General features: G+C 35.3%; 1 protein-coding gene across 3 annotated transcripts in view; it reads left to right on the plus strand.

Moving 5' to 3' along the window:
* NPAS3 (neuronal PAS domain protein 3) overlaps positions 1-15,373 on the plus strand; it is a 586,683-nt gene that overhangs the window by 409,143 nt on the left and 162,167 nt on the right. For all 3 annotated transcript variants that reach the window (XM_059475172.1, XM_059475171.1, XM_059475170.1), the window contains one exon: positions 207-296. In XM_059475172.1, coding sequence (XP_059331155.1) covers positions 207-296 — 90 coding nt within the window. The remainder of the gene's footprint in view (positions 1-206; positions 297-15,373) is intronic.

The raw sequence follows: 15,373 nt of genomic DNA on the forward strand, positions 1-15,373 counted from the left end.
CTTAGTAATATACTCATATGATGTTTATTAATATGTAGACAGAATACAAAGAAATTGTCTTAAGGGTTCAAATTAAAACCACTCTCACAAAAGTCAGAATATTTTCCTCAGTTTATTCTGTGATGCCTTTGTTTGAATCTACTTCTATTTGTAGTTTGGAATTCTTTAACAATCTATTAACTCTTTTCTTTCCTCTTATTCTGTAGTCCCTCGATGGATTTGTATTTGCACTAAATCAAGAAGGAAAATTTTTGTACATTTCAGAAACTGTCTCCATCTATTTAGGCCTGTCCCAAGTAAGTACACGCTTTCAATTCTAGAACATAACTGTGTATGATGCATTCTTCTGTTTATTATTATTAAGCAAATAATAATTTGGTTTCTGTGTTTTCCATGGATTATTGAATAAGCTGTTAAGGTGCATCCTGTTCATCCTGAGACACAACTGAAAAATGTGTCTATAGTATTGAATGTTGAGATGTGTAAGAAAAGTTTTTGCCACAAAGGATCATTATTAATTTATCGAGAACAAATTAAGTTTCTTTCCTCAGTTGTTTTGAACTTTAAACCTCTATACCTGATAGGAAAGGGACAGTCTAATAGTACTTCCCTTGTGTCCTATTACTGGATGTTTATGGAGTACCCTGCATTATCCAGGGAGCTGACATGATGACAGGGAGTCATTTGGAGTCAAGAAATGCTGGAAGAGGCCATTAAAATGTCTTGCAGGGAGGGTTCCAACAAGGACACATTTTGATGCTTTCACCAATGCTCACTAATATGAAAAGATGAATTTGTAAAATACAGTAATTTGGAGGTGGGGTTGGTTTGAGATTTTTTGTTTTTCATTTAATTGCTGACAACTGTTTTTCAAAGATTAAACGGCAGGGCAGAAGTGGGGCAAAAGTTAGTTGTTAATGCTTATTCCTAATCCTGCAGCATTCAGAAATGTTTAGACCGGATAGCTTCTTTCTGCTTTCACTTAGAAATGAAGCAGAAATATTTTGCATGATGATTTTCAGAGAGAAACCATCTACTTCTACTGCAGTCACCCTGAGGAGGAAAAGAAAAACTGAAATAATACTTATTTCAAATACTTTAAATTGGGACCCACACAGCTATGAGGAAGCAACTATTTCCATAGGCTACTTACTGTCAGTTTTGCTGTACCCCACCAACATTTAAATGGGAAATATTAATATTTGGTGACCAAAATACACTAATTTTAAATAATATCAGGTGAGAATATGAATACAGCTCATTAAGTCCTCAAAGAATATGCAAGCAATTGGCTGTAATAAGTTCAGTAATTGTTATTTTGTGCTGGCTTTGGCAAACCCAATGATAGAAATGGAAACAAGAGCCGTTTCTAGCTCATATCAGTATTCTTGTCTCTCATTAAAGTCCCTCGTTTTGTAATAGACTTTAATCCCTGACTTAATCTGTTTGGGAGTTAGTATCAAGAATCTCACATTTTGAAATTGGTGCACCACCATGTTGCTAATACAGTAAAGAATTGGAACTTTAATGTTTATTATTGTCTTATGTTCATATTAATCTGGTTTATGCATAGTATCCAACAAAGTCTAATAAGCCAGTAAAGAAGAAGGATGGATAATTAGTTTAAGCAGGTAAATGCTAATTAGGAAACTCCTGAAAGGCATCCATTATACACTAGCTTAAAACAAATTTTACAGCCCTGGTTAGTGGTGTAATCCAAATTCTGTCAAGGCAACTGCATTTTCTGTAATTGAGATGTGTATGTTTGCTTTGCATAACAGATGGCTCTGTATGCTTAGACTGATAGCTAGGAAAATAATAATTGCATTATTCTGGCCAAAAGAATATTAGCTCTTGGGTTTTGGCCATTTCAGTCAGTCCTCCTGCCAGCACAGCATATGCACATATATGGATTGGATTTTCAAGGAAATTGATGCATCTGGAATAGTGTGGCCATCTGAAATATCATCTGTTCAAGAAAAATTTGGCTTTAACCCTATGTTAGTCTCTTGTTAAAAGCATTTTCTGCCACTGTCTTTCAAACTACAGAGTTGATAAATCTCTCCTTGCTCTGAACTCACATCATGTTGTTAAGACTTTACTCTCCATGTTGATCCATATACATTTCAAGAAAGAGTTCAGATAAATGAAGAAATTGTCTTTGCATGTTAGAGTATTGGAAATATCAGGGCAAATATTTCCATGTGTTCACCACTGAAAGTACTGATGGAAAAACTACCATAAATCAGAACCAGTACTGTTGTTTTTTATAGAATAATGAATTAAACCTACTGAGATTTACTAAAATATCTGAATTTTTTGCTTTTCTTCTCTTCTGTCTTTATGGAGACATTTGGTAGTTCTAAGACCTACAGTATTTATATATTTTTGATATATTGTTCTCTTGGTACAGCATTATACTGCTAGTCTCTTAATAATTTTAAAAGGAGCGCTGTAGCTACTTCCTACTAAATCACTAGTCAAAGCTTATTAGTTGATAAAACTATTAGCAAGTCTATCCTTGGAACCATTTTTCAAATATACATGGTAAATGCTACAGTTTTCATCACACCAAACTTAAAATTCTCATGACTTCTGAATTTCTGGGTTGGTGCTATGTAGTTTTGTATTTCTTGCACTGCTTGTAAACATTGATATACCCTATGCTGATACTCCAAAACTTTATATTTATATAGAACCTCCAGGCAGTGTTGCACCTAAAGGCATTATAATGTACATTATTATTTGAAATAGCTTCATCAAGTGCTGCCTTTGGATTCTTACTTTCTGGTCAAATTATTTCTCCAAGATTTCATCCTTGTTTGGTGTTGTTTTGTTGGGTTTTTTTAGTTTTCATTCTTTAACTAGCATGCATGGAAATAATGTAAAATATATTTTGTATTTGCAAAGCAAAATCTCATGTCTCCTAGATAAAGGAAAATAGTTCTTGTATTGAATCTCAGCAGGTGACAACAGTTATGGTAGTCAATTTTACTCTTTTCTGAACATTTAGAGCCAGTGGTGCAAAACAAATGGATGCCAATGTTCTAAGATAGCTGCAGGACTAATAGCAAACAAATCTGATAAAACAATATCTTGGAAGGTAGCCTGAAAATTATAATAATAAAGTTACCCCTGGCAAAAGTAACAGTACAGTTGAGCAGTAAACAAAAATTGCAATAAATGCCCTTTTGACATTACAATGAGTATAACTTATATGTAGACACCCATCGACATATATATTTTGAATTTTTTTTTGTATAATTTATCTTCCCACTACTGCTAACCAAGAATTTTAAGCTAGTTTGGCAGATGTATACTTCAGACCACACTGTGGAATTACAATCAGATCAGTTTCAGAGAGCAGAGATACATTTCAAAGTTTAGGAAAAGAGAGTTAGCTGAAAATAATGAGTGAGAAAGGTAAAGAGACAAAGCAGAAGAAATGGACCAACAATCTCCCAGTTAAAGGGTCTATGTATATTGGCTTTAGTCTTTGTTAATTGTCATAGCTCAGTTATACTCGAGGCAAGCTGAAATAGTTGGACATACTTTTCAGTTCTTTCGTGAGCAGTAGTATTTGTTGAAAGACCCAGAAACGTCTAAAAATGTGCAGTTTGGCCAGGATTTCATCTCTGGGTTGGACAACATGATCTGTGGTGGTGTAGCCAATACAAACATCTTTTTCCACTGGATCTCTGTAGTGATGTGAAAGTGTTTGTTCTTCATATGTATCTAGTCCCATGCATTTTCCAAGTCAGTAGGTAGTTTTTGATATCAGGGTAACTTCCATCTTTGAAACCCTCAGTCCCTGATTTCCTTTTAGTAATGGGATGAGATTTCAAAGGAAAATGGCTAACCACTGAAGAGGCATTTAAATTGCTTCTTCCAGCACTTAGAAGTCAGTGTGAGTGCTTCCCTAACAGATTTCAATTCTCTTGAAAATGTCCGTGTTTGAGACTTGGACCAAACATATGCTGAAACATAAATAGTAACAAAAAGGGAGAACAGTCTATCCAGAAACAGATAGAATAAAAATGTGTTATCCAGAAAGGATAAAATTGCCTGACATATGAGTTTCAGGTTCAATAGAAAATATTATGAGCTGATAATCTGGCTAGGATGCTTTTGCATTCAGGAAACAAGTTCTTAATCACCTCTTACAATAGTTGTACTCGGCAAGGATGGTATGCATTGTTTCCTGCCTGTGAGGTCCACATCTTAAAGTAAAATATTTCCTACCTTTGCTCCTGCTTGCCCAGGACACAGAGCAGATTGGCCTGTTGAAAAGAGAACTCAGTAAAAATGAACAGTGCAGCTGCTGGCATAATAAGAGATAGATAATAGAGATGAAAAAGGAAGAAAACAAGAATAAAATTTTGAGAATTTATCTATTTGAAAATAAAGCAGGCAAAACCAACAGGTATATTACGTGTGTACTCTGTTACCAGTAGCATAATATATTTCCTTATTTTGGCTTTCTGTGCATTTGTTCTATGAAATAGCAAATAAAATTATAGCTACAGCACACAAGTACAAGGTCAAATAAATGACAGTACTCATTCTATTTGTGAAGCTATTCTGAAAAGGAACCATGGTGCCAAATGTGGTTTATTTGAATAATAAAGAAGAATTAGATTCCCCTGATAACTTGGCTGAGGGCCAATAAATCACTGGAGGTTAAGAATGCTTTGCAACTGCCATGTATTTCTTTTGCTTTTACGAAGCACAAACCTCAACTACTGTGCTCTACCTGTTTTTCAATGCAAATCAAGTTGAGGTTAGTAGATGGTTAAAGGATTGCTTTTGTGCTCTGTTTGCTTAAAAATAATATAAAGCAATCTTGACATTTGCACTGATTCTGTAAATTCTGTCTTATTTTCCTTCTATACCATTAACAAAAAAACATCATAATAATAATAATAATAATGAAAAATCCAGAACTGGAATCTTTTTTAAGCAAAACTAGACAATAACCAGTTATTGAACTTAGCCTTTTTTTTTTCTGATCTTGTCATTGTTTTAGTGTTCTGAATTTAAATACTTCCACATAACATGATCATTTGTGCTCATACAGTAAATTGGTCCACTAGCACTGATAATTTTTTAACAGTTTTTCCCCTTTAAAATGAGTAAATAAAAACCTGGGGAATTCTATACTGGTCATGTGGGGCTTTAATTTTTTTTCCCTTAACATTCAATGTAAGAATATTAATTTACTGTTGTATCTTATGCTAAAAGAAGTGAACAAGGGAGGAGTTCTATTGAAATACAGCAGCTCTGAGGATTTTGAGAGCAGTAAGAAAATATAAGTATCAAAATAATTCAGAAACAGTACAAGGCACAGTGGCACATTATCAATTTACAACATTTAAATTGATAAATGCTTGGTGGTGAAGGCCTACAAGGGCACTTTGAAAAGCAAATAGCGACCTGCTGAAGAAATTGATTTTTCCCCCCCGAAAATGACTGCATGATGCATCATTTGACTGCATGCTGTCCAAGTGCTTGACAGAGATAATCTCAGCAATCCCACGGGTGACCTTATCGTTCTCACCAGGGCAACTTTGTCTAGGTTCTGACTTTGTGCATGTCAAGGTTTCTTCAGGCAGGATCCTTAGGGGGAAAAAGTTCCTCTGTTCGATCCAGATATTGAACCACTCTTGAAGGCACTCCCCCATCCCCGAAAAGGCAAGCTTGTTTCTTTTCTTGGTAATTATGAATGAACTGAACAAGGGAACATATCTATAGACACAGTATCTTTGCTGAGGACATTATTGCCTTCTCAGTGTAGCTTAGCTTAGCTCTTAAAGGAGAAAGGATACCTGCCATTAGAGGTTATCAGATACAGCTGAAAGACTCCAAAATATATGGCACTCTTCTACATAGCAGAAATATCCCACCTGCTTTCTTTATCACACTCACTGTTCACAGCTTTATTTTTGCCATCCTCACAGTATTTAATATCAGTACCTAATAATTTTTTCTCTATGTTGTTTTTTTTTAATCTCTACCCCAACCCAAGAACTTTTAAGACAACTCAAGTGCAAATGACAACCTGACAGAAGTCCTGAGCATCAACATCAATATGCATAATTTTGCATAGACATTCTGTAACAACCTTCACTGTATGGTCATGAAGAGGTCCAAAAGTCCAAAAAACACTTAGCCTATTTTATCGGGTTATTGAAAAACAGGTTTTGTCTTGCACAGAGAAATATATTGCCCAAACTGTGATGAATAATGGCATTTTAAAATTTGCAGGATTTTTTAAAGTGCTTTGTATAATGAACAAACTATTCTTCATGTGCAGTTAGTGAGTGTTAATTATAATTACTAACTAGGAATCTGTTGAAAGCAGCAAATGTTATGCTCTGTTTGGTACCCCAAAGCTGCTTTACCCACTGCCTTTGACACCCACAGTTCACTGTATTCAACCTCTTTTACCTCCTTCTTTCATCCACAACATTAATTCTGAGTGAACAAGACGTGCTTCCCTGCTTTTGACAAGATTTGCTGCAGTCTCATGCGACAAAAACCCAACACTCATTCCAGATTCAGAAAGTAGGATTTATAACAGCATTTTAATTTAATGTTGGATGTCGAACATATAAAGAGATCACAGTAGTACTAGAGCTGAAAATTGATGCCTTTTTTATTAGTGTCCTCTCAGAAGTGGGTGAGCCGCTGTTTGTGCAATGGAGCACAGAGCGCCACAGTCAGATGAATGAGGATATGCTATCTGCAAGGAATCATATTTCAAACCACTGTCTGCCTCTATTGATGTGCTCAGAGTTGAAAGGTTATGCTAGTAAATGCCATCAGAATTTTCAGCATTAGAAATCTGTGGAATAATCCGCTGACTGTCACTTTGTAGTGAGTCCAAATGCAATACATAGTGATGCTTTAATGATTTTTTTTTAATTGAAATTAACTTATTGTTACTGATCACATTGTTTTGCTTCTTCTTCTACAGTGTGTTTAAATACTGCCAACAGAATTGTCTTATAGGCTCCACTGAATATAACTGTCTGTTGAGTTAACTAAAAGAATCCAGAATGTCATTTTACATGAGAATCATGTTTCCCTTATTTATTCTTTTGAACATATTTTACCAGCCATTGAGGCCGAAACATTGAAAGCCTTTATGCAGAAGGGATTCACTGGTTAAAATGAATCACAGATTCTCCATGCAATAAAATATAGCCTCATTGGTTTAACACTTAAAGGCTGAAGACTTTTTATGTCACTTAATAATTTCTACCATTTGCTGTTAAAGAAAAAAAAGGGCATTTGATAAGGTATTTTCATTGCAATTCTTAACTCTTTCCAGTACTGAACAAGACTGAAAACATTAGCAATTAGATCATTTGCTTCCTGATGGATGCAATGGTTTCAGATTATTTTAATAAATATATCTGGGGAAATTGGGTAAGACAATTTAGGTATTTTATGTTTCTCTTTCCTATTAAAGCAAATTAAAAGTTTTCCTGAATTAATATTCATATTATCCAAATTAGCTACAGAGTACTTTTGGTATCTTCTTTGCATTACATTGTAACATATTCATGTGGAAGTTGGAGCATATTCTGTAAAACAAACAGCTGTGGAATAACTGGGGGGGGAAAAAAACAGGTACTGGTGAGAAACATACACATTTGCCCCAAAGGTATTTTCCATGCTTTTCGGGCACATTAGAGATGAGGAGAAAATACCCTCAAAGAAAAGTAAGTATTCTACCTTTTCAGAGTAAGTTCAAACAGTCATTCCTCTCATGAGTGATGAAAATGTCACTTCTAAAAAAAATTATAATTCATAGATTTTCATTAATAGTATGAAAAATATACCTTTCATTGCTTATAAAATGGACCGATTATAAACTTTGATTTTCTTTTACATCCATATTTGAGTCAGGGAAAGTGAAAGTCATGACTCAAATATTTCCCATTGTGTGAAATTATTCAAGATTTGTAGCAGAGAAGCAGTAGAGGTTCACTTGACAGAACTTCCATTCCAAGCACTTGAGAAGGGTGGGTCAATCCACAGATAATAAAGGGTTGGTTTAAGGTTATGAAAGGAATAAAACAGTGCCCATGTGTATTAAAAACACAATCACTGAATGGTTCTGAAATGCAAAATAATGCTGCAAAAATGAAATATAAAATACTGCTTTAAACTCAGATGAGCTAAGTGATATATTCAGCTGCAAAGACTCACTGACAGTTCTACCAGTCCAACTAAGGGCTTGCATATGAAAGCACAGGATCAGGAAGCAGCTCAGAAGAAGGGCAGGAAATACATCTTATTCTGATTTTGCCAACATCATGCATTATTACAGCCTTGGTCAGGACTTCACTTGCTCTGTGTTCAGACAGAGTTAACAGATTAATACTACTCTGAGAAGAGAGGATTGGTAAGAGAGCAGGAGCATTCCAAATTCTGTGGAGAGTGTCTTCACTGCAGATGGCATTTAGTCAAGAGAACCTCCTAAGTCAGAGGCTAATGGTGCTTAATCCCCAAGGTTTGTAATGGAAATTCAAGACAATCGTGTCCATGTATTACTCTTCCAGTATTAATTTACATTCTTTTGTCACTCCCTGTTCATCTTCAGCATTAAAATAGACCTATGGTGCTTTAGCATTTTAACCTTGTATTATCTTCTGGCATTTGAACCAGGATGCCATCCAAGATATCCTCTGCCTCTGCTTCCTGTTGCACAGCAGCTGATAGCAGCTTCCTGGTTAAGTTACAGAGTGAAAGAGAAAGCTCTCAGGTTGCTTTCTGCATTTAGGGGACAGGGAAAAAGAGCAGCAGAAAACTTGTCAGGCTTACTGTGATCCAGTACTTTAGCTTACTTGCTTAGCTGAGTTCTTTAACAACATTCACATCAAAAGCTCTCTCTGCTGTTTGCTCATACCTTCAGAGCCGTCCACATTCATCCTGAGTATCTTGGCTCTGCATGGATGATGTTTATTTATCATTCTCATGGCACTCCCACAGAAGCTTCCTCTGCAGATGAACCCATAGAAGAGCCAGTTTAAAGCCATTTTACAAGCTAGGCCATCAAAATCTGACATCAGGACCCACCCCATTACATGGCCTGCTCTGGCAGTGCTGGCACAGCCAAGAACAGCCATGCAGCAGAGGGGTACTTCTACTGACCACCTGATGAGGTAGTAGAAAACGAGGAATTAATTTTTCCCAGACAGGAGCTCAGATATGGCAACAGAGTGAAGCGATAAACTTTCTTTGTCCAGAGTTAGAAATTTAGGGCAAAAAGACAAGAAAGAAAATCTCTTCCTTCAGCAATGAGGAGATATGTCTAAGAGCAGAATCATCTTCCTTTTAGAGAGAGGAATCACCAGCATATATTGGAGGGATGCGGAATCAGATTAGTATGAGGGGACAGACATAAGAAATGCTCTAGTGTGAGCAGACAGGAAGGGGAAGACAGAGAAGAAACATATCACACTGCCCCTACTCAGCAACAGACTGGTGAGGAGTCTGCTTCTTCCTCAGCAACCAAGCAAAATTTTGCTAACCTTTGATATTCAGAACTCACAGCCCAGCATAAACTCAAATAGTGAGTCTGGTTCATACTCAAGATATATGAAAATAATATTTTAAAGGGCTTATTAACATTCAGGGGGATTTGCACCCTTTGTGGCTTTGTATTTTCAAGTCTTCTTTTTCCATTAACTACATGAATGCTAAAAATGTGCTTTAATATGTAGGAGATGTCTGAGACTTTTTGGGAATATCATGATTCTACAAAAAGCCTTTGAAACTGCAACCAAACCACTTGATTGGCAATAATATTATAAAGTTTGGCAACAGTAAAATATAAAGGGGAAATACTGCCTTATTTCTCTATCTCATGGATCTATAAACTGATATAGTGTATTCTGCTCCTACTGTATTCCAGACAAATTTTTAAAGCCTTTGTGTTAATAAATCTGGCCTTATACTAATAAAACGTATGACAGAATTATTACCTATATTAATTATTTTATGTTTGAGTTCCTGTCTTTGGGTCTTTTGGGTGACAAGTATTGTCTAGTCTGAGTACTGCTGTATTAGGATGTAGCCATTACAGTCAGGCACACTCTCTACCTTTTCATACTGCATTTCAGAGAGATGTCTCATTTGGGACAGCACTTATTCATGCAGAAGTGGTAAATACAAAGCTGTACGCATTCCTGAAATTCCTTGAATAACAATGGAGCTATCCATGTATTCTTATTGAACTTCCGTAACATATGCATAACAAAGATATGATGAAAATTGTTATTGTATCTCATCTATGTATTAAAGCTGCATGTGTGAGTCACGACTTAAAGTTTGTAGGAAGACATGTTTCCTTTTCTAAAATTCATTAATCCAGTTGGAGGAGCAATAGCTTTTCCTTCTATGTTTGTTTCTTCTGACATGACATGAGTCTGATCCACAGCCCGTAAGTCAATGAAGAGATTTCACAGATTTTTGAATGGTTCTCATTTTACTCTATACTGCAAATATGTTTCTTGTTTTACATTGAGAATGAAGACATATTCTGTAACTTAATGAGCAATCCCTCTGTCCCTATAAGCAACTAGTACTTTGAATGAGTGACAGTGATTTCTTGGTTTTGTTTCTTATTTGTTACAGATTGCTTGCAAGTTTTAAAATATTTTGGTCATATGATACCTCAGTTTCTTTGTCCCATCTCCAATTTTATATATTCAGATTTGAGTTAACTCAAATCAACATTATGTTAAGGCATTTTAGAGGATTCCTGCATTAATTGTAATTGGTACATACTCTATTTACTGCAACCTTATGTGCAGATGAGCTCAAGTTTAACCACTGAGAAAGATGCACTCCAAAGACATAAAAATCTTCATTATCAGAGGGGTTGGCTAAAAAATGTAGTGAAAAAGGTATATATTTTATTAGTTGCATGTTTGGAAGGGGTGAACATTGTGATATTTTTATAATCTCTTTCCTTTCTTCTTCTGATTCAGTCTGTCTTCCTTCTTAGCTCCCAGATCAAGTTTGGATGTATTGTTGCTTAAGTTTGCAATGCCTTCCCAAAAGAAGGCAGTTAATAGAAATAATTCAGTCACTGAAATGAACGTAAGCAAATTCCAGTTTCTAGAAATGGTATTCTCTCTCATGCTCATTGCAAATATAAGGATTTCTATTTCCTGTTTTTTGGTTAAAATGTGTCTACAGAAAGTATTCTGTACACTTCAAATTGAATTTATTCCAGATGTTTTCTTTGGCTAAATACAAGTAGGTTCCTTAATACTTGTTCTATTCTCCTCTCTTTTTTTGATATCATTACACTCCTCTAGGTTTCTGTATACTTGTGACTGTGAAGAAAAATGTTATGTGTTTGATGGACAGCAACTAAAATAGACATTTTCAAAACAAATTATGCTTTTTCCATTCTAAGTGGTTAGGAGCTATTCAACACATTAGTGCTTTACCTGTTTTGGACAGTGATGTGACTAGATCTGACACAGTCCAGTCAGCATTCTCATGATGCTTTTGGGATAAACCCCTCCAAATTAGCAAAGTCTGCAACTTCCCTAATAAGAGTGAAAATTCTTGTGAAGTAATAAGAATAACAAGCAAAACTGGAAAAATAAAACCCTGTATATAAAAATGTAATTTTTACAGCTCATTAATTAAAATTGACATTGCAGGGTTTTTACAGGACAAAGAGACTACAAAAGGACACTACAATTTTAATGTGTTTTGGAACATTTTCAATTTAGCAGCCAAGAAAATCATATAATTCTGGAATCCATTCACCTCTTTAGTAAAAACACCAGTCTTCAATTTTAAATAGCATTTGTAGAAATTAAAGAAGGTAAACTGAAATTATTTCTAGAATGTCACAGCTTCATTGTGTTACTATGATATGGCCTATGCCTTCATTGTCATCTACAACAGCTGGGAAGGTGCTGTGAAAATAATGTCATGTCTTTTAAAATAACTGTAAACCCCAAAGATTTTAAAGGAGATTATCATTCATACCTATATTTGCTATTTTGAATCAAGTTGTTGATGTGTGATATTCTTTATTATAGCATTAACACCCGTGTCACGGCAATATCAGAATTTGCATATAAACAATCAACATAATGGATTTGAAGTAAAAAAAATGCAGAGTTTATTTTTATTTTAAATAAAACGCTTGCATATCCTGAAATGCAAGTATTTATTCTGTGCATGTATAATTATAATATGCCCATGACAGCTGATAATTTTCTGATTGTCTTTTATAGTCTCATTTAAGTCATATTTATTCTCTTGCATCCATGGTCTTCATTCAACACTGGACATCTTACTGAGCTGTAGTACAGGGGTTTTTTTGGTTTTAACCTTCAAAGGAATTTAGTTGAGCAGATGCTACATTGAACTAGTCAGAGTAGAAAGGAAATGATACGGCTTTTAAAGGGCACATCTAGCATATCTACTGGGCTAAAGTAATTCTGGCAATGCTTCAAAGGATATAACTTTTGATGGTAAAGTAGGTAGGCTACAGAATGAAATCACATATGGCAAGCTGTCAAAGTCTTCCTACACATTCAGTACATTTATATAAGTGCAAATGGATGCTGCTTAGATGGAGTCCCTAGCAATTTCCTGTTAAATCTGCTCTAAGATTATCTGATATTATTTGACTAAATTATCTGTAAAAGCTGAGGACAACTTTTATGATCAAATATTTAGAAATTAGTTTTTTCTTTTTGGCAGATTATCTGAAAAATTAACTGCAATTGTATTAACACTTGAAAGCAAAGGGCTTTCAGTAATAGCAATTATATCAAAACAGGGATAATGAATTGCTGTATATCAGCTTGAAGAGGACGTATTTATAGGTCAATGATGTCAATAGCTATAGTTCTCATAGACAACTCATTTCTTACCCTTTTATTCCTTGCTAATGCTAAGCAGACGCAGTTTTAACTTTTAATGAGATTGGTGACTATGAGAATCTCATTTCACAGTGGAAGGGAAGTTTACAAGGGATGAATATTTTCACCTTTCAAAATTCAGCCATAAAAGTTGTTGCCCTTTTACAAATGCTACATCGATGATTAGCTATCCCCCTCCCCTCTAATGAAAATAAATCCATTCATACTTATTACAAAGACAAACTTTTAAATTTTCTTTTTTATACAAATTCTGTTAGTTGTGTTGAATAGCACTCTAGTATAATGATAAAATGCAGGATGCCTTACAGCATTAGCTTTATAGCCAGGAGTATGTATGCATATATATTTTCATATAACACATCTCTGTATATGAATGTGTATGAGTGAGTGATTAAAAGAGCAACCTCAAAGACATGCTGAAAAGTTCTTTATCTCTGTCCTGCACTGTCCCTCATTAGTAGGAGGTAAGGAATGTCCAGCTGCAGCCTTACAACCCTGAGCACACGCATTTGCTTTCTGATTTTTGGCCATGGTTTTCCTTGAGAACTATGGTAGGATGAAGCACGTTTAGTTTTACTGGGGAAAGGTGCAGTGTGGTTAGTGCTGTTAACTGTTGGAGGCTGGAATCTGTTTACAAAGGATGGAATCTAATGAGATTTGGCCATGGAAATCGAAATCCCTCTAGACAGACCTTTATATTCATTTGGCCCCCTCACACACCTGTGCGTGGCAGTAGCACATGTTCCCATCACAGCTCGGAGACTGCATGCCAGATATAAGCAATCAGGCTGTCTAGTTATTCACATCTTACAGGATCCAGGAGCAAAAAAAGAGTTCAGAAATGCACAGCTTTGGTGAAGTGTCTGTCTCTTTTTTTGGCTCCTGTTCTGCAGCTCCAAAATCACACCAATATATTAATCCCATGAGTCACTGCACAGATCACACCCTTGGCCTCCATCATAAGCATAGGGCATTGTAGATTTAGAAGTAAATAGGATGAAGGTTTGTATTGATCTGTCTAAGAAGTGGTTGCATGTTCAGTGGCATATGATTAGGACAAGTCTCAGTGTGCTTTTATTGTAATGGCAAATAGCCTCTTGCTGGTATAAAGGCAAATCCATCTGCCAGTTTCAGATCCATTCTGTAATAGAAATGGGAATGTGATCAGTGCTCAAAAAAATCTTACTGCTTTAACATGAGCAAGAAAAAAAATCTGTTGTGTCTAGACTGAGCCTCAGCTGAAATTTTCTAAACGATTCAGTCTGAAACAGATGTGTGTTCTGTAAAAATTTCTAAACAGTGGTAAATTTGACAATGTGACAAGGAACTGAAAACAGTTTTCTGATAGATGAATGTTAAAACAACAGTAAAAAAAGGTAATGCTACAAGTTGAACTTGAAATAAAAAGAGTATGAGTAGAAGAAAGGATGGATAAATCATAACAAAATCATAAAATAGAGTATGAGTATAAGAAAGGATTAATATGTCATAACAAAGGCTTCGATCCTGGAAACATGAGCACAAGAATTCTCACTGAAAGCTGTGAAACAAATGATAAATCTATTCAGTAAACCTTAGAGGGATTGGGACTTGCATTTTCGAACTGTGGGAACTCTCATTAAAATCAGTGGCAATCTCACCAAAAACAAAGCAAAAGCAAAATTTCTGGACAGAAGAATTATAACTGAACCTATTTATTAGCAATACTTGAATTTCAGTAGTGAAAAAGCACTGGTACTCTGTGCGTCTGTATTTTGTTTCTTTATACCCTGTGTGTCTCCATAAAAACCCAAAACTGATGCATAGGTCATGTGCATCTGCTTAATCATTTGGTCAGTCAAAAGTGTGAAATTACATGTGTTTATAAAAGTAGGACATGGATCTCAATGTTTAATTGATTTTTCATATTTTATGTATTTAAATTCACAGTCTGAATTTTATAAACCTTACTAAATATCTAAAATTGTGATTGGTGTTGAACAACAGCTCCTGCCCAGGAAACAAACAAACCAGGGAAGAATGTGTCAAAACCCATCAGTCTCTTGTTGGCCCCATGCCAGGAGAACAGGCAGATTTCATATTGAATTGAAAGCTCAGCATATTTGAACGTTGAGGCCTCAGCTGTGGTAGGGCATGACATTTTAAAATTGGCATATTTGCTTTAGACAGGGAAGGTTTTGGTGATTCTGTAGATGTCCCAGAAGTAGTGCACAAGGGTAGACAACTAAGAAACAGACATATCCCAATGCAAATGTGATTTTCCAAACCAACTCATTACCAAAATAGAGACTTGATTATCAGTGCAATATACACACACCTTGGAAAGAGTTAATTGTTGAGCCTGTCCCTCCAGGAAATTGAAATTTATATTATACAGTATATTTGAAATTGATATTATCCAATATATTTGAATTGAATCCAAATACACTTGATTTTATCCATAA

This window comes from Ammospiza nelsoni, chromosome 6 (genome assembly GCF_027579445.1).
Source record: "Ammospiza nelsoni isolate bAmmNel1 chromosome 6, bAmmNel1.pri, whole genome shotgun sequence".
Taxonomy (NCBI): domain Eukaryota; kingdom Metazoa; phylum Chordata; class Aves; order Passeriformes; family Passerellidae; genus Ammospiza; species Ammospiza nelsoni.